The sequence below is a fragment of the Coenobita brevimanus genome, chromosome 44, assembly GCF_032717465.1.
Source record: "Coenobita brevimanus isolate Jiangsu-jjx chromosome 44, ASM3271746v2, whole genome shotgun sequence".
Classification (NCBI taxonomy): Eukaryota; Metazoa; Arthropoda; class Malacostraca; order Decapoda; family Coenobitidae; genus Coenobita; species Coenobita brevimanus.
Genome location: NC_136997.1, coordinates 42,204,498 through 42,228,004, shown reverse-complemented (window position 1 = coordinate 42,228,004; position 23,507 = coordinate 42,204,498). Strand labels below are relative to the sequence as shown.

Here is a 23,507-nt window from a genome sequence, read left to right as displayed (position 1 = left end):
CGTGGCATAGCTAGTGACATGGCTATCAGTCATTCTACCATATGGCAAGTACTTCACGAGCAACTTCTTTATCCATATCATTTCGAGATAGTACAACATTTAATGCCAGATGATTTCCCAAGACACACTACCTTCTGCCACTGGTATTTGGATGAAAATGCACGAAATAATGACTTTGTTAGCAACATATTCTTCACAGATGAAGCAGGTTTTACAAGAACAGGGATTTGTAATAACCTTAATTTACATTCCCGGGATGATGAGAAACCTCATATAACATGGCAAAGAGGACACCAGCATCGATTTTCAGTGAATGTATGGCGTGGCATAATTGGCGAGTACATCATAGATCCTCATGTACTTCCTGGGCAACTAACAGGCCCTATATATCATGATTTCCTAGAAAATGAGTTGGCAATATTGTTAGATGATGTACCTTTGACAACACGCAGAAGGATGTGGTTTATGCACGACGGTGCACTGGCACACTTCAGCAGGACTGTACTTGAATATCTTGATATGCGTTTTCCTGGTAGGTGGATAAGAAATGATGGACCCTTTTCCTGGCTGGCACGATCACCTGACCTTAATCCAATAGATTTCTTTTTGTGGGGTCATATCAAATCACTAGTATATGAAACCCCTGTTGACACTGAGGATGATTTACTCCCGTGGATTCAAGCTGCATGCAATCAAGTACTGTACATACCTCATCAATGTTATTTGAGCACGTTTATCAGTCTATGGTCTGCCGATGTCGTCTGTGCATTGATGTTGGGGGTAGACAAATGGAACACCTACTGTAAGCTATTTCTGAGGTACAGTATGTTAACGTGTGTAGAGAGTAGATATATCATGCATTAATAAATAGTTAATCTAAGGCCGATATGTCAATACCCTAACCTTTTCTGTGACAGACAGATGACATGTATGTGACTGTGATCTCATATTAAAGTTATAATTACACTATATTACAACTATTTCGTGTTCACATAACCGTATAGTCTTGAACATTAATATCTACACTTTTGTAAAACAGCATACACAGGATATCATTGTTTCACTAGAAACATTCAGAGTCTGAAAATGTTCAAAGCTTCAAATTATTATGTATTAAATAATAATTATAATTGTCCGGCCATTAAGGCCACTGCTGAACCGGCCTCCCCTACCTCGTAAGGTTAGGTAGGGGTGGATGTGGCAAATAATGCCACAACATCGCCACAGGGGATGTTGTGAGATACCCCAGCCATGTCACGCAAAATACACCATCTCCATCCTACCTAAGCGGTCACCCATCCAAAAGCTATCCACAGTCGACGGGACATAACCTCTCCAAGCACAAGAGCAGCAGCCAACCCAACATGGCATGGCGGGGGGGGGGGGGCATTATGAATTTATTATTACTCGGTACTTTACAGTCCAGCACCATAGTTATCTGTATTGAGCAGTGGAACTGAGAGTACAGATTTGAACATAGTAGTTGAAGGAGTATGTATAGTTGTGAGTAATAGATGGAAGAGGAGCATAAGACAGTATGGATCAGGTGGGTCAAGGATTGTGTGGGTAAAGTTGAAAGTTGGAATACAAATGTGGGCGATTGTGTGTGTGTATGCACCAATGCAAGATCGTGCTAGAAGAGTGAGAGAAGAGTTCTGGACAAATGTAGAAGTGTGCATGGAAAAGTTTGGAAGGAATGAGAGAGTGTTTTTGATTGGTGATATGAATGGTAAAGTTGGGAATGTGAAGGTGGATGGAATAGTTGGTGAGTGAAGTGTGCCTGCTGAGATAGATGAGAATGGGAGTGCGTTAGTGGACATTTGTGCTGGGAGGGGGTTGGTGATAGCCAATACCCTCTTCAGGCATAAAGTGATCCACAGGTATACATGGCGAATGATGAGAAGGGTGGGTGGTGAACTGAATGAAAGGAAGGCAATGATTGATTATGTGTGTGTGGATGAAAGGTTGCAAAGATGTGTAATGGATGCAAGAGTTTATAGAGGTTGGGGGAGTGGACTTTCTGACCACTACTTGGTGGTGCCCAGAATTAGAATTCAAGTAAGATGGAGGAATAGAAGAAGGGAAAGACGAGAGGAAGGAGTAGTTGCAAGGAGAGTGGAAAGGTTACAAGAGGATGAGAAAAAGGCAGAGTATAAGAGAGAAGTGGAGGAACGATTGGACAAATATGAATTGGAGCAGATGGGAGACGTGGAAGGTGTGTGTAGGATATTTACAGAAGAAATGTGTACAGCATGTGATGTGGTGTGTGGAAGGAAGAGAAGACGGAGGGGGGTGCAAGGAACAGCGTGGTGGAATGAAGAGGTGAAACAGGCTGTGGCACAAAAGAAGAAAGCATACAATGAATGGATGAGAAATAGGGGCGTGGAAGAAGTTGAGAGGCGGAGGAGAGAGTTATATGTAGAGAGAGGTGAAAAGATTAGTAAGAGAGAGTAAGAAGAGAGTGGATGAGGAATTTGGAAGGAATTTGAGTGTAAAGTGGAGGGACTGTAAGAAAATGTTCTGGAAAGAGGTGAAAAGAGTAAGACAGGGTGGAAGTGAAGTTAGCAGAGGAGTGAAAGATAAAAATGGTAGATTACTAGTGGAGAAGGGAGAAAAAGTGAGCAGATGGAGAGAACACTTTAAGGAATTGTTAAACGTAGAGGATGGAAGTAATGCGAGTATAAGTGGCTGGGGAATGGCTGAGAGAAGGAGGGAGGTGAGAAGACAGGAAGAAATCAGTAGGATAGAAGTTATGGAAGCAATGAAGTTAAATCGGGGAAAGCCCCAGGAATTGATGGAGTGTGTGGTGAAATGCTGAAGCATGGGGGAGAGATAGTAGTAGAATGGATGTGGAAGATGTGCAGAGTGGCCCGGGAGGAAGGTAGAGTCCCGGAGGATTGGAAGTCAGGTATCATTATTCCCTTGTACAAAGGAAAAGGGGAAAAAGAAGTGTGTGGTAATCATAGGGGCATTTGTCTTCTTAGTATAATAGGAAAAGTGTATGGTAGGATACTTATTGACAGAGTTAGAGAAAGAACAGAAAAATTAGTTGGAGAAGAACAGGGAGGCTTTAGGAAGGGAAGAGGTTGTGTAGATCAGATATTCATTCTTAGATCTTTAGTGGAAAAGTTTCTAGAGAAGGGAAAGAAGTTGTATGCAGCTTTCATGTATTTGGAGAAAGCATATGACAGGGTGGATAGACAAGGATTGTGGAAAGTGTTAAGAATATATGGAGTAGATGGGAAGTTGTTGAATGCTGTGAAGAGTATGTACGATGGTGCGAAGGCTGCAGTGCATGTGGGTGGTGAACTAAGTGAATTTTTCTCTTTGAATGTTGGGTTGAAACAGGGATGTGTCATGTCTCCATGGTTGTTCAATCTGTACATGGATGAGGTAATAAATGAGGTACAAGGTAGGGTAGTGGATGTTGGAGTGGCCCTGGTGAGAGAGGATAGTGTTTGGAAACTCCCTGTACTGTTGTTTGCAGATGATACTGTGTTGTTGAGTGAAGACGAAGGGGAGCTGCAAGGCTTGGTGGATGAGTTTGGGAGAGTGTGTAAGAAACGGAATCTAAAGGTGAATGTAGGGAAGAGTAAAGTGATGGTCTTTGAGAGAGGTGAAGTCAGTGAATGTACAGCGAGGTTGGATGGTGAGGAATTGGAAAATGTGAGTACGTTTAAGTACTTGGGTAGTGTGATGAGTAAGGATGGAGGTTTGGAGGGTGAAGTGCTTGAAAGGGTACAGCAGGGAAGAAAGGTTGCTGGTTCTTTGAAAGCAGTGGTAAGAAACAGGGAAGTGAGCATGGAAGTGAAAAAGTTACTACATGACAGTATTGTGATACCAACTCTAATGTACGGAAGTGAAGCTTGGTCGTTGTTGGAAGGACACAAGTCAAGAGTGAGAGCAGTGGAATTTAGTTATTTAAGAGGAGCCTGTGAAGTCACATGGAGAGACAGGCTGACGAATGAGGATATAAAGGAGCGTTGTGGTATTGATGTGGATGTGATAGGAAGCGTTATGAGGAACACACTGAGGTGGTTTGGCCATGTGGAGAGGATGGAGGGTGAAAGACTGATGAAGAGAGTGTATGTGAGTGAGGTGGAGGAGGGAAGAGGGAGGGGGAGGCCAAGGATGAGATGGAGGGATGGGGTGGAGAGGTATATGAGAGAGGGGTGTGTGAGTTGGGAGCAGGACAGTGAAATGGCAGGGGACAGGGCAACTTGGAGGCGATTTGTTTGTGGCCACCCCAAACGGGATTGAGGCGTCTGGCAATAGATAGATAGATAGATAGTTGAATGAAAAATATAGAAATGTATATTACAGATATTTAACTGGGTTCTTTTTTCGGCTTGTAAATGAAACTATATTATCATCCCTATACATAATAATATTAATAACTAAACAATATAGTCCATAAACTAGGGGTGGTAGAAGAAAGAGGGGTTGGGTTGGGGGTGGTGAGGGGACCACGGCCCATGTTCGGAGTAGAACATGGGCTTGGGTCCACAATCATTAAGGTATATAACTCATTAAAGGCTAGTTTTGTGCATTTCGTTATAGAACAGTATTTCTCAAACTATGGTCCGCGACCCAAGGGTGGGTCGCACAAGGAATTTTGATGGGTCGCAGGGATTTAAAATAGGCCTAATGCTTTCACTGTATTTCATTAACTTAACTGAAAGTCTAATTATCCTTACTACACTATTAGCATATTCATAAAAACTACGATAGGCTATATACCGGTTACTGTGTGTGTGTGTGTGTATTTAATTTACTGGATCGGTCAGGATCACTTGTTGGTCGTGATCGTCAGCTTTTACCCTCCCGGAATGGAGTTGACAGCTCATATAATCCGATCTAAGGGCAAGGCTGTGACCTTCAAACATGCACACACCCGTCCCCTTGCTCAAGGGGGACAGTAACCACCCACTTCGTCAGTGAAACTTTTTTTGCAACCTGAGCGAGGCGTGATCTCCCATCTACCAAATGGCAAACGAGAACGCTACCACTGAGCCAGCGAGCGGTGTGTGTGTGTGTGTGTGTGTGTGTGTGTGTGTGTGTGTGTGTGTGTGTGTGTGTGTGTGTGTGTGTAGAAAAAAGTTTATATTCCAATGTGTATATTTGATTTTTTTTACCCTGTGGGTCGCGAAGTCTTGAAATATTCCAAATAGGGTCACACACTAAAAAATTTGAGTAACGCTTTTATAGAATAAAGTGATTTTGTTTTTATGTGATGAATAAGTACCCAAAGTCTGTAAGCGTTGTTCAAAAACCCTCTTTCTACCTTCCTTGCATTATATGTTATATGGTTTTTGTATAGATAGGTAGTGTTGTGCGCTATACTGTGTTCATGTATATATGTGTATAGTGCTGTGTCATATAGTGTACTTGTGTTCCATATTGAATTGTCCATGTACTTGTGCGTGAATTCTTGTTGTACTCTGTTTGTGAGGTAATATACGTGTTTGAGCCCTATCCCTGGTCTGCATGCCCTAGACTGGTCTAGAATACAAGAACCCAAGGCCCGTACCCGTATCTGAGCCAAAGAAGTTGGGTGCAGAATACGCTGCACATACGCTGCATAACAGTGATGCTAGTGACCATGGAATTGGTGGAGTCCTGTTGCAGAAGCGGGATAACAATGAGTATGTGGTGGTGTATCACAGCAAGAAGCTCAGCCCACTGCAGAAGAACTACTGTGTGACCCATGAAGAGCTCTTGGCAGTAACGAAGAGCCTTGACTTCTTCCATCCCTACTTGCATGGGTCTTACAGTACTTCATCATCAGGATGGACCATGCAGCACTAAAGTGGCTGAAGACATTAAAGAATCCAGAAGGGCAAGTGGCATGCTGGCACTGGGTCAGTAAGCTGGGCCAGCATAACCATGAGATGTAGCACCATCCTGGGCGGGTACTTTGCAATGCTGACAGCTGAGTCATCGACCTTGTGACCCAGTTTGCATGCAATGTAGTAAAAGAAGATCGTAGCAAGAAGTGCAGATGTGCTGCTGTGACAGTGTCAGTGTCGGCCGAAGAAGACCTGAAGAGGATACAGATGGAGGATACAAATTTTTCAACCAGTGCTAGAATGTCTGCAACAAAGAACAGTGCTACCATCTTGGAAAGAGGTTTCCAGGCTCAGCCCTGCAACTAAGAGCTTCTGGAGTCAGTGAGACTTTCTTGGTTTAAACCCTGAAGACTGCATTTTCCTGAAGCTATATTTCACCTCTGCTGCAATTCTGGGTCGATTTTTCATCTTTTACCAAGGTAAACTTTTTTCTTGCAGATTTGTAGAGCTTGAATTTACACACCTGAAAATGCCAGTTTCAACCCTCTATGCCTAATGGTTACCACAAAACTGCCCATGAAAGAATTTAAAAGTCCCCTCTGGCATTAAAGAGAAAATGAAAAAAATGAGAGAAACCTAATTTTCCCAAGAGAACCTTAGCAAAATCAATGAAATCAATGTAAAATACGTTTGTAATGATGAAACTATGTGCAGGGGTGAGCATGAGTAAAAAAAATAAATAAATTAAAAAAAAAATTCCCAAACTGGAAAAATTCGGCCAAAAACTAATTTTTTCGCTACAGAGCCTTACCAAAACTAATGAAATCAATGTGAAATATCTTTCTATTGATGAAACTAGGTGCAAGAATCTACAGGAGAGAAAGAAAAAGCCAAAAAAAGTTTTGGTGAAAGTCGACAGGCAGAGGCTGATCACGGCACGGAAATTACCGTGTCATATTCTGGACAAAGGATAGGGAGGGAGTAAGGTGGAGGAAGGGTTGGTGGGTCTCTGGTGGGGGGTTTGGGGGGATGAGACACCCCTCCAATGTGGGGGAGGTGGTGTGGGGGGTAATATGGTGGGAGGAGAAAAACACACACAAAGAGAGAAACTGGGCATCATTCGATATAAAGGCAGTGAGTGGAGGGTGGTGGAGGAGGGGAGGGGGTTCTCGGGGGGCAGGCGGGGGTGAGTGGTCATGAGACACCCCCTCATATGATGTAGATGTGCTATGGGTGAGTAGTTTGGGTGGTATGGGACAAAGCATGCTGTATCCATTCAGCCAGAGGGAGGTGGATAAGTGGCTGAGGAAGAGTCCCCCACTGACCTGGTAAGAGGGTGGAATCTTCCTTCCCACCACCTCATCACCTAGCTCTCTTTGAGTAGGAACCATTTATATCATAAAAGAGGCTGGCTTAGCGTTCGGCAGTTTTTGACAGACCTTCTACTATCATCAGGCACAGGACTCTATGTGGCAAACTTCCAAACTGACGATCATCTGTCATAGTGTTTTAAGGGTTAACAACAGACTGCTGGAACGTCAGTGGAAGACACCCAATAGCCTCAGCAAGTATTGACAACTGGTATTTCCTAAGAAAATGATGTGTAAAGTCTTAGAAGAGTCTCATAATTGACTCAGTAGTGGGCATCTGGGAGTGAAAAAAAACTCTTAAGTTGCTGTGACAGAGGTTCTACTGGACTGCCATGCATCAGGATGTTTAAGAATGGTGCTGGGCCTGTGATGTATGCTGTGCCATGAAGGGACCCAAAAAACGTGGTTGCGCCCTTTTTCACCTGTACCAAGTGGGTGCACCAATGGAAAAAGTCACACCGGACGTTCCTGGACTTCTGCCACTCACTGAAAGAGGAAACTGGTATATGTGTGTTGCCATGGACTACTTCACAAAGTGGCCAGAAGCCTATGCCAGCCTATGCCATCCCTGATCAAGAAGCCGCAACTGTTGCTCAGGTATTGGTTGACCAGTTCTTCAGTCGTTTTGGGATGCCACAAGAGCTACATTCAGACTAGGGTAGAAACATTAAGTCTGCTGTGTTCTGTGAGTGCTGCAAGTTACTAATGATCAAGACGACAAGGATGATCTCACTAAGGCCACAGTCAGATGGGATGTTGGGGAAATTCAAGTGGACCCTGGGACAAGAGGTGGCCAAGTACTGTGTAGAAGGACAGATGGAATGGGACCAGAAATTTCCTGCATTGCTGATGGCATATAGGTCTCCATCCCATGAGTTTACCAGCGATACCCCCGCAAAACTGATGCTGGGCCATGAGTTACGATTGCCAGTTGGTTTGTTAGTGGGAAGGCCACCTGACAAAGAGAGGCCTACAGACACCTTAGCTATGTGAAGCATCTTCAGGAATGGCAGGCTGAGGTACATCATCAAGTCTGAGGAGGTCTTAAGTTTTCATGTGAAGTGATGGAGCGCTAGTATGATACCAAGCCAAGTGATGTGAGTTTTAAGGATGGTGACAAACTTTGGTTATACAGGCCTCAGCTGAAGAAGGGACAGTCACCGAAGCTGCAGAGCCCATGGGAATGGCTCTTTGATGGACAACCTGTCAGATGTAACGTGCCAGATTCGGGGTGGCTAGAAGTCTCACCCAAAGGTGGTACACGTGAATCGTCTGTGCCAATACCATGGGCCAGGACAGTACAGCTGGGACGTTGTACATACTCACAGCCAACGATGTTGAGGAAGACCAAGGAGCTGAAGCACAAGAGGGTGGGCACTGTTTCCATAAGAAAAAAGTGAATCAGGAAGAGGACGACCAACTCATTCCTGGATGAGTGGACTGTGTGGAGGAGCAGGGATGTCGTTGAAAGTGAAATAGGAGAGGACCTGATAAGTTTGAGGACTATTTTGTTTATAACTTAATATTTAGCTTGGATTAAGGATTTATGTTTGTAAATAGTGTTTAGTTTTGTCAGGACGACAAGAAAATTAGGGAGGGGTTGTGCTGAGAAGCAGGAATGTTACAGCAGCTGGGTGGTACTGGAAGGTTGCCAGTGGTTCTCATGTTTTCAGTTACGAGTCAGAGTTGCCAGAGAGCCTGCTATTCTGAACAGAGGTATTTTGTAAAGATGCCCATAAATTTTTAATCGTTTTCTTTCTATAATATTTTATTTCGATGATTATGTAATATTCAGAATAAATTTCAGCTTGTATGCTAAAGTATTTAGAGTGCTACGTAATGTAAGAAAGCTTTGGAATATTTTCAACGTCTCTGAAATAGAAAACTGTAATTGCTAGGAGCACGTACTAGAACATTCGACTTTCAAGCAAGGTTTAAAAGGATAGGGAACAGAATAAAGGACTTTCAGTTTAGTTGTACTTGTGGCCTTGTGAAGATAGTGTAGCTCAGAAGTTATTAAGCAGACAGTGCAATTAGTAGGAAAATACAGAAAATGAACGTGAGAAGCCTATGTTATTACAATGCCTGAGTTGATTTTGTGTACATTGAAAGGCTGACCCTACAAAGAACGATTCACTGGGCAATGTGCTTCCAATACTGAACTTATTAAATCTGTCCTGAAGGAGGAAGTATAGCCTATGATGGCCTATTCCTTTACCCAGGAGATTCTTAGCACCGCCTGCACCAGAGTTATACTGATCATCTCCAAAACCAGCAACTCCTTTGCTACCAGGTATTGGGGCACTTTGTCTGAGGTGTCTGTCCATAATTTTGTTCAGGGGAAAAACAGCCAATATTGACTATCCATGCTGGCTTCTTATTCAGATGGGGGAAAGTGCTTTTATCCCGCTGCATCCTGACAGATTTTTCACCAATGACCCCCCCTCCCCAATCCTGGCAGATTTTCGAAAAGCTTTTCTTTGGGTAAAACCTCCACTTTTAATGAGAAACATTAGAAAATACCAAAAAAGTGCTCACCTTAGCTTAGAAATGGGCTATATAGGTGATCTTTTAAATACCTGCTACCATGTTCTCTGGAGCTGCGCTGTGGCTGTCGCATTTTCTATGGTAGCAGTAACTATTGCAAACCACTCAGAATAGGTAGATATTTGTTCATTTGGTATGAATTTATATGTAGTACAAAAATATACTGGTTTTCACACAATAATGCAGGCAATATAAGCGTTTTTTCACTCACTGAACACATCAGCATACTACACCTTCCTTGGCAACGTTACTTCCACATCATTTCTGCTCATTTCTTTCTCTGGCACCACATAATCTTTGTCCTCCACATCATCATCGATTGGGGAATCACTCTTGTCTTGACTTTCATACTGTGGCGCGACTTGTCTTTACTTGCCAGGTCAGTGCTAACAGGTGAGTTGCCGAGATAATGGCATGTGCGGGGGAGGTCACGCGGGGTAAGGCAGTGTCGCCACCTGGCAGTGAGTAGAGGAAGGCCTCCCGCATATGCCTACCAAAAATCATATGCAAAACTTGAAAAATGTTCAAATGACTGATCTCGCAATTGCAAAAAGTATGGGTACATTCATAGGACTCAGCGTGACAAAACGTTATGACATATCTATACGTTAACGGAATGTGGCAGGTTAATCATTCTATTGCTTCCAGGCACATCTAGCATGGGTTGCACCCATCTAGTCAGGCTCTACGAGGTCGATACAGTACTCAAGTCAGCTCCTCTTTGTATGGTAGTTTTCCAGTAGCAGGCTCACATCCTCCCCCAAAGGAGGGTGGGGTATGAGTTGGCCTGGATGACCTCTTTTGTGCTTCTCTCCTCCCTGCCCTACAAAAGGCCACGCCTCTTTTTCCGGGTGGGCTTAGGGTCAACAGGGCCAGAGGAGGTGGGGGTTGAGGCGCCCTTCAATCCAACTCTGTGCCATTCCTATCTCTATCCTTGAGGGGCCACTGCTGACTAGGGCTCTGGCTCATGAGGATCTTGTAAGAGATTGGGAATGTGGTGGCCTTGTTATTCATGTTTGAGCCCTCTTTGCTCCTTTCCCTGAAGGAGAAGTGAAAGGGAAAAATAGTTATTCCATCCGTCCTGGCTTGTTGCAGCTCAGGTGGGGGAGGAGTGTTCTTAGTCTGGCTGCTGACAGTAGGTCCTTCTAGCATTGTTGCACCTTATCTATCTTGCCTTACTAGAACAAAGCAGTATTAAAGCCCGTTTACCTCTAAAAGGTAGCAGTAAATATATATATATATATATATATATATATATATATATATATATATATATATATATATATATATATATATATATATATATATATATATATATATTGTTTTTAAAGGCTCCAACACGCTTGCATGCATCAGCCTTGGCCACCTAATGGCGGCTTTCCATGCTGTTCGATCTCTGGCAGCTTCCCTATTCAGTCCCTTATCCCTTAGGTCATAATCAGTGACCTCGTCCCAGGTCTTTTTTGGTCTGCCTCTCGCAACCCTACTCCTAACGTTAACGCCTCACACTTTCTGCACCCAACTGTCATCCTCTTCACACGTCCAAAAAACCACAGTCTACCTCTCCTCATCACAGCACCAACACAATTCAGTTCCATCCTACAGTACCTCTCAAATCTTCAATCATAATCCTAGCCCCCACAGGCCTTACATTCAAGGATACAGTACACATTCATAAAATCATTGTCCTTTCTGTATGTTTGAGCCTACCAACATCCTCTTCCTTCCTTTACTGCCCAGGCCTCACTACCATACAGCATTTCGCACCTACCACACGTCGCATATAGAGATCTTTTAGCACAGCGTGAAAGCTCTCTCAATATCAGAAGCACCAACATCTCTCTGAATTTCCTTCAACCATTCCTTACCCATGTCACAGATCTAGCTCCAGACCCACCTCCAGCACATAACATATCCTCCAAAGAGGGAAACGCTTCCATACACTCAAAACACTTACCAGCAAGATCAACTCCTTCATGCCTAACTGTATCTACAGGCTCTCCTCGACATACCACACACATGTAATCAGCATTTTCTCGCAGTTTACCTCTTTTACCACTATATCTCTTATGTACCCACTTATCACAAATTCTGCAGAAGACATAGTTTCGCCCCACGCCCTTGTGGCAAACTGCAATGGCCAGTCTCCTTCTGCTTTGACAAGACCGCCACCAGCCCTAAATACCATCACTTTTGTTTTATCCGCATTTACTTTCATACCCTGGTGCCTCATTTCATTTCTCCACTTCCTAAATCCTTCCTGCACCTTTCTTTCATTCACTGCAGTGAACACCAAGTCATCAACATCCAACATCTCCCATGGAAGTCCATTTCTGATTCACGTGAAACTGCAAGCACCATGGCACACAATAAGGGGCTCAAGACTGACCACTGATGCAAGCCAACATTCACAGAAAACTCATCATTCAAAATATCCACTCTCACCTGGGTACAGCACCCACATACATAGTCATAACTTCCATTTACCCAGGGATGTATTCCACACGTACTGTACATACCTGCTTGTGTTATGAACTAATTTTCCCACTACCCTTCACACCTACCCACCCTACCCTACCCATCCACCTTCCCTCCCACCCTGTCCACGCATACACTCACCAACACATCCTGAACATCCACTCATCCACCCACGCTGCCCAACCACACCCATCCAACCTTGCACACCTATTCCACCCACTCTGCCACACCACCCCCACTTGCCCACCCAACCTTCCCACACCCACTCATCCACTAAACCCTGCCCTCCACACTCACCTGTCCACTAAACCCTGCCCCTCCACACCCAAATATCCATTAAATCCTGCCTCTTCACACCCACCCATCCATGTAACCTTACCCCTTCACACAGCCCCATCCATTACACCCTACCCACCTACCTCACTAATCCGTCTACCCATCTGGCCTGCTGTAGCTAATAATATGAGTGCAGAAGTACAAAGTACTAAAGTAACTGGCTCCATTTTTTCCATCATGTTGGCTTTATTCTTCAGTAGTTTTTCCTTGGCTAACAGAGGCAACAATTAGCAAACGTAATGTACAAATGAAACATTATTAACCCTTAGACATCCCGCTTATCTCCCTCCCCTTACAGGCATGTTTCTCAAAAATAACCTTTTTTCAAACCTTCATATCTGGGAAAGTATAGAAGTTTGGGACACATATTAAAGACCATATTATTCAACAGCTCATCTTCTTGCAAATGAAAACATCCCCATGACTGCAGGTGGTCGTGTTGATGAGTGTGGACGTGAAGAAGATGAGTAACTGGTGGCGCTTGAAACGGGATGTCTCCTTGCATGTATGCACACCCCAGGCATGCCATAACACATATATTACTACTTAATAGCACTTATTCTATTTGCACTTCATATCACATTTACAGTCTGTATCACACATTTTGTATAATAATTTCAGGGCCAAGAGAAATACAGAAGTTCAACCCAAAATAGTACTTTTTTACTGGTGCAACTTAGGTTTTTTTTTTTTAGTGTGACTCAAGATATTTACAAACTCAATTTCCCTTATCGGCTTTGAACTTTCATTATCGCTTACAAAATATGGACAAACAGACACATCACTTGCCCATCAAGTATCCTTGGGCAGAGGCTTGGCAGGGGTCAATGAGACAAGGGGTTTGCATGAGATGGGAATGGAATTGAATGAGGCAGATCCAGAAGACATCGCTCTACACCTGGCTAAATCACTTAGAAGACTGATGCACATTTGTATTGGGCGGCACGACTCTCTCCATTTACTTTTGTGACAAGATCAAATGGCGACCAATTCAAATTGTGGTGGGATTGCATTTTCGGTTCCTACCAACACCCAGCGGTAAGCATCCAGCCCTTTAGCATCGGTCCCAATCAACGCCCCACGCACATGGTTTAAAGTTATAATTATTAGAGCTCTTTATAACATTCTGCATGCATCCTCTTCAGTTTCCATAACAGAAGAAAGGACAGACAAACATTAACTTCTTTTATTTATGCAGATTATATGATTCATCACTTAACCCTTATGTTACCATTCGACTCAGGCTGCGTCCTACCGTGAGTGAGTACTCGGGAGGTGGGCCTTAGCTCCCAAGGCCACACACTGAGAGATACCCCTTGTCACTTGCTATTCCCACGTGCTCGATAGTTCATAAACAGTTTATCTTCACACCCTTATTTATGCTTCGATAATCGTATATTTTTCACCATAATCCTGAATAAATGTACATGCTTATAGTGTTGTAAAAAGATCAGCCAAATGTAAATTATGCCTTAAATAATTTTTTTTACTTCAATATTTTTTTCAGTTTTTCTCATAGAAATATAATTTTTATGGTAAATTTTACTTAGAAAATGTTATAGGGAAATAATTTGGCCACATTTTGGTGTATGAAGAATTGCTGTACGTCAATTAGAACCAATTTATGAAACGTGAACGAAAATTATCTTATGCTCGAGCTAGGCTTGTAGCACACTGACTGGGGTAGTGGGGCAACACTGGATGCAGAATGGGTCAAGCGTGGCAGAGGGATACACGGGGATGCAAAGTAGTGTTTTGTTCTCACCCAGAAATCATTCCATAATAAAAAAAAAACTAGGGGCCATTTCGTTCGATGCAACTGACGTCGAATGGAAACGAGGAGTTGAAATGTGTGCAGACGCAGCCTGCATCTAATGGTATCGAGTGCATGGAATTTGCACCACATCCATAAACACCAAAGGGTTAATCTGAAATGTTTTTTTCAATCCTAACCCTCAAATTTACATATGAGTTTCTGCTTACCTTGCCTGCACCATTCACCTTGCTTGCCTTTCTCCAAATCTCCCAAAAAACTTTGTTACTCGTACATGTAATAAAAAACATATAGTTCCAGTTTGGACAAACAGAGGGGAAACTAAGGATATCCAGCTTCTTGTGGTGATAAAATTATTAACAAACTTCTTGCAACTGTTATGTACACCACTATATTTAGTTCCTATCTTGTTAAACCCTAAATGGCCACCAGCATCGAACGATGTTTTACCAGAGCATGGCTGGTGGCGTCAATGCAGTGCGATCTGTAAAAAACTGCGAAGAATTGTGGGAAGTACAGTGTGTGGCACAAGCATGAGTGGATGTCCGATTATCACTTCCCTCATGTCCAGCACCCCCTCGCACTTCTGCACCTGCACACTTGCCAGGCCTTTTCAAGCCCTGAAATCAGGGCTGAATTCTTCCAGAAGGATGGGAAGAGTGATGATGATCATATTGTCTCTGATGATAATCGTGAAAGTAGCATCGATGACCTCTCTGATGATGACATTGGCAATTGGTACCAGATACCAACAGAGGATGACGATGATGACGAGGACTCTGATGACACTGGCAGTGATGCTCCACCACCTTCTCACTGCAAGATTGCTGCACCACCTGAGAAGAAAAAGAAGGTGGCAAAGCAATTATTTGCTGCAGAAGAGGCTGAGGAGGATGTGAGCATGTTGCAGTAACATTTGCTGCAGGTAAACATTTGCCGCAGGTGCAGGAGCACCACGCGAGTTCCTCCTCCTGCACTCCACCATTACCACCACTTCATGCAGCCTCTCACCAACCAGCAGAGTTGCATCACCTGATCCAGCAGTAGGGCCATCTTCCTCTGTACCGGAAACCTTGTCCCTTGGCCTTCACAGCAAACTTGAAAATCTGTCATGAAACGGGTTCTCCTGCAAAAGATCAAAAGGCACGCCAGGCAGCAGTTGCAGGTACAGGAATCCCCTTCCTGATGATCATATGCATGGACACCAACCACTGACTTCACACTGAGGACCTTTATGTTCAATGACAGTGACTCAGGTGTACGTGACACAACATGACTTATGGCAAATAGTTCGGTGCTCAGTTTCTTTTTCTTTTCTTTTTTTTTATGAGTACATGATAACACTAATTATGACAGAGATAAACAGGTTTTACCAACAGACTACTGCCAACGAAGGACAAGAAGGGTGGTGAAGAAACACGCAATTGTCGAATAATGGAAAACTGACATTTTGACAAGTCTCGATGCGCTGAGCAAACACATTTCTTGGAACATGTACCAGAACATCCTACAGTTCCTTCATTTCTTGGACAACACTACCACGGACCTACAGTCAGTTTGTACAAGATCAATCCCATCTTCGAGGACTTAGAAGGCAAAATAAAATGCCGTTTAGGAGCTTTCCAAATGTTTATGATCGACGTGTAGCTTATGTTATTCCGTGGCTGTATTTCTTTGAAACAGCCAAGTAAACGTCATCATTTTGGAGTAAAGATATTTGTTCTGCGTGACTGTGATATGGGTGTTGTCTTGGATATGATAATATACGCCAGGGCAATGACTGAAATTCCCCATCACGATCATCTTGGCATTTCTGGTGCAGTAGTGAAAAAAATAATGGAAGATTATGTGGGTAGGGATCGGATACTCTACATGGATAATTGGCACACCACTCCAGAACTGGCAATGCACATGCTCACCAGGAACATTGGCTCGTGTGTCACAGTGCGGTCAAACCGACATGGCATGCCAATATTCAGAAATGAACAAGCGAGTGGCATTGTGGAGCTGCAACGAAGCACGGATCTTCTTGCCCTGCGTTGGTGAGACAGTTGTGGTGTGCACATGCTGTCAACTGTGCACACAGGAACTCTCGCTGACACAAGGAAAGTAGATCGTGTGACAGATGAACGCATTTGAAAACCAGATGCAGTCACAGACTACAACTGGTAGATAAGAGCCACATACAGGTTGGTAGTGTGGAGTGCACTCATTATTCTGTCAAATTGTATAAGAAACTCTTGTTCCACTTGGTAGACGTGTGAATTCTGAATCCACATCACTACCACTGCCAAACACCAGACAGATGATCTCTATGAGAAAGTTTATTTTTGTTAGTATGTTCAAAAACTTGCAGGAATATGGTTCTCTGGCGTTAGCGCCACGGAGGCGTACAAGTGCAATTCGAGACAGAATGAACCAACATGCCGCAAAGGATTGGGCTGCCGTACATTTCTTTGAAAAGATGCCACCACCCAGTAAATGCCAAGGGCCTACAAGCACAGGCAGGAGTACCCAGGTACGTTGCCACGTATGTGCAACCACCGAGAGGCGGCCGTGAGACAGAAAACTCAACATGGCAGCGTCACGGGTGCCCTCCCTGCTTCCCTTAGTACCATTCCATTTTGAAACACCTAGAATGAAAAGAAAGTCTTGAACATAGTGAAAAAATATTGTGTAAGGAACTATTCAGAGAAGTATGTTTATGCTTTTGATGTAAGTATATCTAAGGAAGTGCAGTATTGTACGATTGACTAAGGAAATAAATGTTAGTGCATGTGTGAAAAAGTAAGTCAAGAAAAGAGAGTAAATGTGTTTCCCAGATAAGACTACTTATCAGAGTTTACTTTTCCCCTGGGAAGGGAGGATAGAGAGATATGCATCCCTGTCACTCGCATCCCTCTCGCTGCCAGCTCCACAAGGCACAGCCTCCAACCCTACAAGTGTAAAAGGTAGTATTTTTTGCCTTCAGTCATTTTCTTTCTGTCATTTCCTCTTATGTTTTTCTCGTACTTGCAGAAGAAATAGTCGTATTCATTGGGTATAGCTATATCAACAGTATCTTACAGCCTCACAATTCCCTACACCTCCTTCCTGAGCCAACCATGCTAATATCTGGCATTATTGTTTTCTGAATGCGAGGGTTGTGCCTAAACACAAAAAGCCGTACCAGTTATCTCGAAACAGATTGAAAATATAATTTTTCTCCTCTTTGTCCACACACACTCTACCACCCAGAGCATGAACAGAACACTAGGGGGATCTCCACCTGTTTGCAATTTCAGCAGTGTTTCTCAAAATTTTAGCTACTGTAACATATGGACCAAAATTCACTGTTAAACAATAGACACAATTGTTAGAAGAGTTTAGGGTTTTTAAATGCAACTCCATCGATTTCCATAGAGGACAGATACAGACAAATATTCTCTCTTATAACACACACACACACACACACACACACATTATGTTACAGGCAAACTCTGAAATAAGTCGTTTCATGAAATGCCTAGTCAGTTCGTGAATTGAGTTTAACTTAGGATGGGATATTTTGGGTAACGTTTATTAGGCTGGTATTAGGTTAGGATGGGATAATTTAGGTTGTCAGGTTAGGCTGGGTTAGTAAGGTGAATTTAGATGAACTCTTAACGTAATTTAGCAAACGTCTGTATTAATCTTACCTAACGTAACCTATCCTAACCTAATTAACCTAACCTAGCCTAACCTAACCTAAACTTAACCTAGAGTATTCCAGCCTAACCTAACTGCATCTTATATAAAGGCTATTGATGCTTCAGGTGGCTGCCGTGTTGTTGGGTCAATCCATGGATGACAGGAAAGTGCAGATGCCGTGGGCGCGAGTGTGGTTGACATCCTGGTGGCTGGTGGTGGAAATCCTAGCTGTTGTCTACACTGGCAACCTGGTGGCTCTGCTCACCATCCCGGCCTACCCCGCCCGTATCCAGACAGCTCAAGAGCTGGCCCAGTCCCATTATATGTAAGCATCTGTGTGTGTGTGTGTGTGTGTGTGTGTGTGTGTGTGTGTGTGTGTGTGTGTGTGTGTGTGTGTGTGTGTGTGTGTGTAATCCTTAATATGAAATGCCGGAAAATGTAATTACCGTATGTGTAATGCCAAAAAACAATGAAATTAATACTACACACATCTTTGGCTATCAAACCAGGGAAAAAGAAGATAAACCACATTACATTGTTACACTACTAATACTCAAATAACTTAGCTATTATGCTGGCAAAACATAGACGTGACAATCATTACTGTCCTTGGTTGTCTCCTCTCCTGGTTTCTGCATCCTGGTTTGACTCCAGGTGACTCTAGCTTTAACCACATAGTGTGTACAGAAAAGACCTTGAGGTTTGCTTCGATTAAGCAACCTGGTGAATCCCATAATGGGGCTCCATGACTCCCGTCTTTAATACCAACAGCGATGAACGCCTCACCATAGCCACACCGCCCTGGATGTCGTTATTCTATACGCCTACAATTGTGCACACTTATACACTTATACTTACCTATACCCATGTTACAAGCAGGGTTAAAAAAAATCATAGCCAAATAATATGTATGAGAAATAATGGTGATTATATGGTACATTTTCGCATCTAACTTTTCTCCACATTACATAGGACTGCAATTCGAAACACAATTTTTTACCCATGAATATTATTTCAGACTGGGAATCTGAAATGGAGACTTATATTATCAAGTTTACGAAACTCGATATCAGTTCAAATCTCCCCCATACTCATATACAAGAAAGACATCTGGCTAGTCTCGTTCAGCGTATATTTTAATTCTCCCCAGACATGCATACTGTTGGAGTGGTAACAGTCACCAGCCAGGACGAAGTGCAACTTTTACTCTTTGCTTTATAACTGAGTCTTCTGTGAAACTAACCCTCGTACTAGTCATCAAATTCACACTGATACTCATGTACACAGTCACTCTAAAGGTGTTTTCTGAATTAAGTTGGCAAAAAATTCTGAGTTAATGCACGTAGAGTAATCTTACTCCACATCTTATCTACATTGCATTTGGAGAAACCCGAGTTGCTTCGCTACGAGGATTTAATAGACGGGATACCTAAAGGAAAAGCAGTAATGATAAATGGTCCAACCATGGGAGTTTAATTATGTTGTTAAGAGAGTAACATCCATGTTACTCTCTTTACAAACATGTAATCAAAGATTTACATTTTGTCTACACGGTTCCTATCCAACATAACGGTCTAGTTATGGGGAGGAATCCTGATATTTGATTGTCAATGTTCTTGAAATAATATAATATCTATGTTACTAAATATGTATCATGTTAAACATAAAGGAAGCAACTCAGGAAAGAGTCATTAACTGCTGAGTAGGTAAATTTATATATAAATGGATGACAATTGTTAATAATTATTGATACACTTGAATGATTTTATAATGATGGAATACAGGGGTATTCGCTGCTGATGAATTTTATGCATATTCCAATTAATATAGCATTCTGCATTCAGGGATAATCAAAAGAAAATATGCAGCAATAAGTGCATGTCAAAAATTAGGTTAAGAATCACTCAGCGGAAATATCCTTTGCCCCATAATGCCTCCTGTGCACTGATGCCATCTCAAATGTCGGATATCATGGGTAACCACTCATTTACTACGTAGTTATGCTCTCCGTCCCTTCGAACATATTCTAATATATAACCCACCAACTCAGTTGTAATTGGTGCAGTGTTCAATGGTGTACCCAGAAAGGTAGCCTAGATGGCATTAGCCACCCATAACATACAGCCTGACCATGCAAGTAACCAACCAAACTTTGACTCCCCTGTGTGGAGTACAACTCTCATGTGTGGGGAGGCTCCCCACATACAGCTCTTCTCAATAGCGTGGAGTCAAAGGCTTTTCGTCTCATTAACTCTCCTCCTCTTACTGACTCCCTTCAACCTCTGTCTCTTCGCCGCACTGTTGCATCTTTATCTCTTTTCTATCGCTACTTTAATGGTCACTGCTCCTCTGAACTGTCTGCTTGCATTCCTCCACCTCTACGACGGGCGCGTAGCACCCGTCTAGCAGCAAACTCTCATCCCTTTTCTGTCCAACTCTCTAATGCAAGAGTTAACCGTTACTCCCAGTCTTTCATTTATGCAACAGGTCAGCTCTGGAACTGTCTCCCTCTGTCTGTATTTCCTTCTGCCTATGATCTCCAGTCTTTCAAACGTAGTGTGTCCAGGCATCTCAAAATGATCGGATCTTGAATTTGGCTCTGTATTGTATTTTGTTTTTCTCTTGGAGGGAACTATTACTGCAGGCTCATGCCTTTGGTTCCTTCTTCCTCGCATTAAAAAAAAAAAAAAAAAAAAAAAAAAATACAGTATATTAGCCCTTTTTGTCTACCTTCATATCAAGCTTGTCCACCCGATATTTGATACTCCTGCAACATTCTTGATGGTAACATGCTGCGTTATAATGTAATAATCGACGAAAATGGTAAAAATTAACAAAAATCTCGATTATTGTTATGGGCGAAAAAGAGAAATTTCATGTGACATGTTATCCTTCAATTTTTTTTCTATCATACTGTCACTTGGGATAAGATAAAATGTCAGATTTCAAGGTTTGTACACTTTTTTATGCAAGGAAGAAGGAACCAAAGGCCAGGATCCCGGAAATTGTTCCCTCCAAGAACAAACAAAAAACAAAATAACAAAGGACCAAATCCAAGATCCATTCGAGAAACCTGGCCACAGTGATTGAAAGACCAGAGATCATAGCCAGTAGGAATAACAGAGAGAGGAAGACAGTTCCAGAGTTGACCTGTTGCATAAATGAAGGACTCTGAGTGATGGTTAACTCTTGCATTAGAGAGTCGGACAGAAAAGGGATGAGTTTGTTGCTAGACAGGTGCTACGCGCCCGTCATAGTGATGGAGAGGTGCAAGCAGATACTTCAGAGGAGTGGTCATTGAAGTAGCGACAGAAAAGAGATAAAGATAGCGCTGAGGTTGAAGGGAGCCAGTAATAGGAGAGTTAATGAGACGAAAAGCCTTTGACTCCACCTTGTTGAGAAGAGCTGTATGTGAGGAGCTTCCCCACACATGAGTGTTGTGCTCTGCTGTATACAGGGGTGAATAAAACCCATGTATAAAGTCAACAACAGTGCGAGGGTAAAGAAGATACAGAGTCGGCTTAGAACACCCAATCTCTTGGGAGCATATTTTACGAGAGATATAATATGATTTTTTTGATAGGTGGGGGCTCTCACCATCCACTCACTCGATGTAGTGCTGCTCTCGGGTGTCTTTCCTTTCCTCTCCTCCATCCTTCTTTCCTTCTATCCTCTTCTGTCTTTCTTTCCTTCAGTCTTTCCTCGTCCTTCTGCCTATGGGTGACTTTACACTCTCTCTTCTGTCTTTCTTCCCTTCATTCTTTCCTCTTCCTTCTGCCTGTGGGTGACTCTACACTGAGTGACAAGCCAAATGGTTTCCTGTACACCAGGAAACCATTTAGTACGCCGAGTGGTAACCATATAACAAAATTTTGGCACCTGGTGGTTTAGTGGGTAATTATTGCACTCCAATCGGGTTGAGCAGATGAAGGTTTATATCCAAGGGATGGTTGGGGTTTATTGCTCATGCAGTGCCCCTCAGGGATGATTGAGGCTTGTCACTCATCTAAATGTCAGGACCAACTGCCTAGCTTCGGGCTCCTACGCTCCTTATGAGGCAATGTAGGATTGGTTGATGGATGGATGGATAATATGATCTTTCCAAGATAAATCCCGAGAGCGTGAAACCACAAGTACGTTTAAGGATGATGCAGGATTGAGCTGGACATTACAATACAGTAGTGGGTACTCCAGAGGAAGATTTTAATAGGTTGATACGTGTGGGAACAGTTTTTGACGCATTAAAAACAACACAATCACTTTTACCTCAGTCAGAGGTACTAGCCAAATCAGACATTAGGTGTTCCATAGCCTCAACCCTTGTCTGTTGAAGTAACTGCTGAGATGGATGCTGCAGGAAGCAAATGGAAAGGTGGAGCATGGAGTCATCAGCAAATTAGTGGATAGGGTTAGATGTCCCGGTGACGACTCGAGGTGCCTGGAACCACTGTCTGACTCTCTTCTTCTTCATTTCTGCAACATTCGCTGCCTTTCCTCTAACTTTCGCTCTGTTGAGCACCACCTCTCCTCCTCTAAACCTCACCTTCTTTTTCTAACTGAGACTCAGCTGTCTGAGGCAACTGACAGCAGACCCTTTTCTGTATCCTCCTACTTTCTCTATACTCATTTCAAAGCCAAAGGTGGCTCTTGTGTATATATACGCAACGACTTATTTTGCTCTCGTGTTCCTGAACTCGATTCTTCTGAATTCTCTACACTCTGGCTTCGGCTTTCCTGTCATTCTCTGACTAAATATATCTGTGCTGTTTACTTCTCCCCTAATTCTACTGACTATCAAAAATTCTTCGACTATCTTACATCTACGATGGAACACATTCTATCCATTTCTCCTTTCTCTGAAATCTCCATTCTAGGAGATTTCAATGTTCACCACCACCTTTGGCTCTCCTCTTCTTTCACGGATCCACTTGGTGAACAAGCCTACATCTTTTCTATCCTTAATGACCTAGAGCAGCTTGTACAGCACCCTACCCGTATCCCTGACCGCCTTGGAGAAAGCTCCAACATACTTGACCTCTTCCTCACAACTAATCCTTCCGCTTACTCTGTTAATCTTTTCTCTCCGTTGGGATCCTCCGATCACAACCTTATTACCTTAATCTGTCCTATCACTCCAGTACGGCCTGTGGACCCTCCAGGGAAATTGCGTCTGTGGCATTTTGGAGCCGCAGACTGGGAGGCCCTCAGGCAGTACTTCTCTGATTTTCCCTGGAATGATTATTGTTTCCATGGCCGGGAGACATCTGAGTTTGCCTTGCGCATTACGGAGGTTATTCTCTCGGGCATGGAAGCATATATTCCTTTCTCATACCCTTTGACTAACGCAAGAAAACCTTGATTTAATCACGCTTGTTCTAATGCTGTCCGCAACAAGGAGAGGGACTACAAAAGGTACCGGAGCCAACCCACCCCTGAATCACATCATCTTTACATTTCTGCCCGGAATCGTGCTAAGTCTGTTTTTCGTTCTACTAAAAATAATTTCATCTATATTAAATGCTCTCAACTCTCCAACTCGAATTC

General features: G+C 43.0%; 1 protein-coding gene across 1 annotated transcript in view; it reads left to right on the top strand.

Annotated features, from left to right (window-relative positions):
* The window catches only part of LOC145398066 (glutamate receptor ionotropic, delta-2-like), a 72,802-nt gene that overhangs the window by 27,458 nt on the left and 21,837 nt on the right, over nucleotides 1-23,507 (top strand). Inside the window, exon 2 of the mRNA XM_080271023.1 lies at nucleotides 18,089-18,288. Coding sequence (XP_080127149.1) covers nucleotides 18,089-18,288 — 200 coding nt within the window. The remainder of the gene's footprint in view (nucleotides 1-18,088; nucleotides 18,289-23,507) is intronic.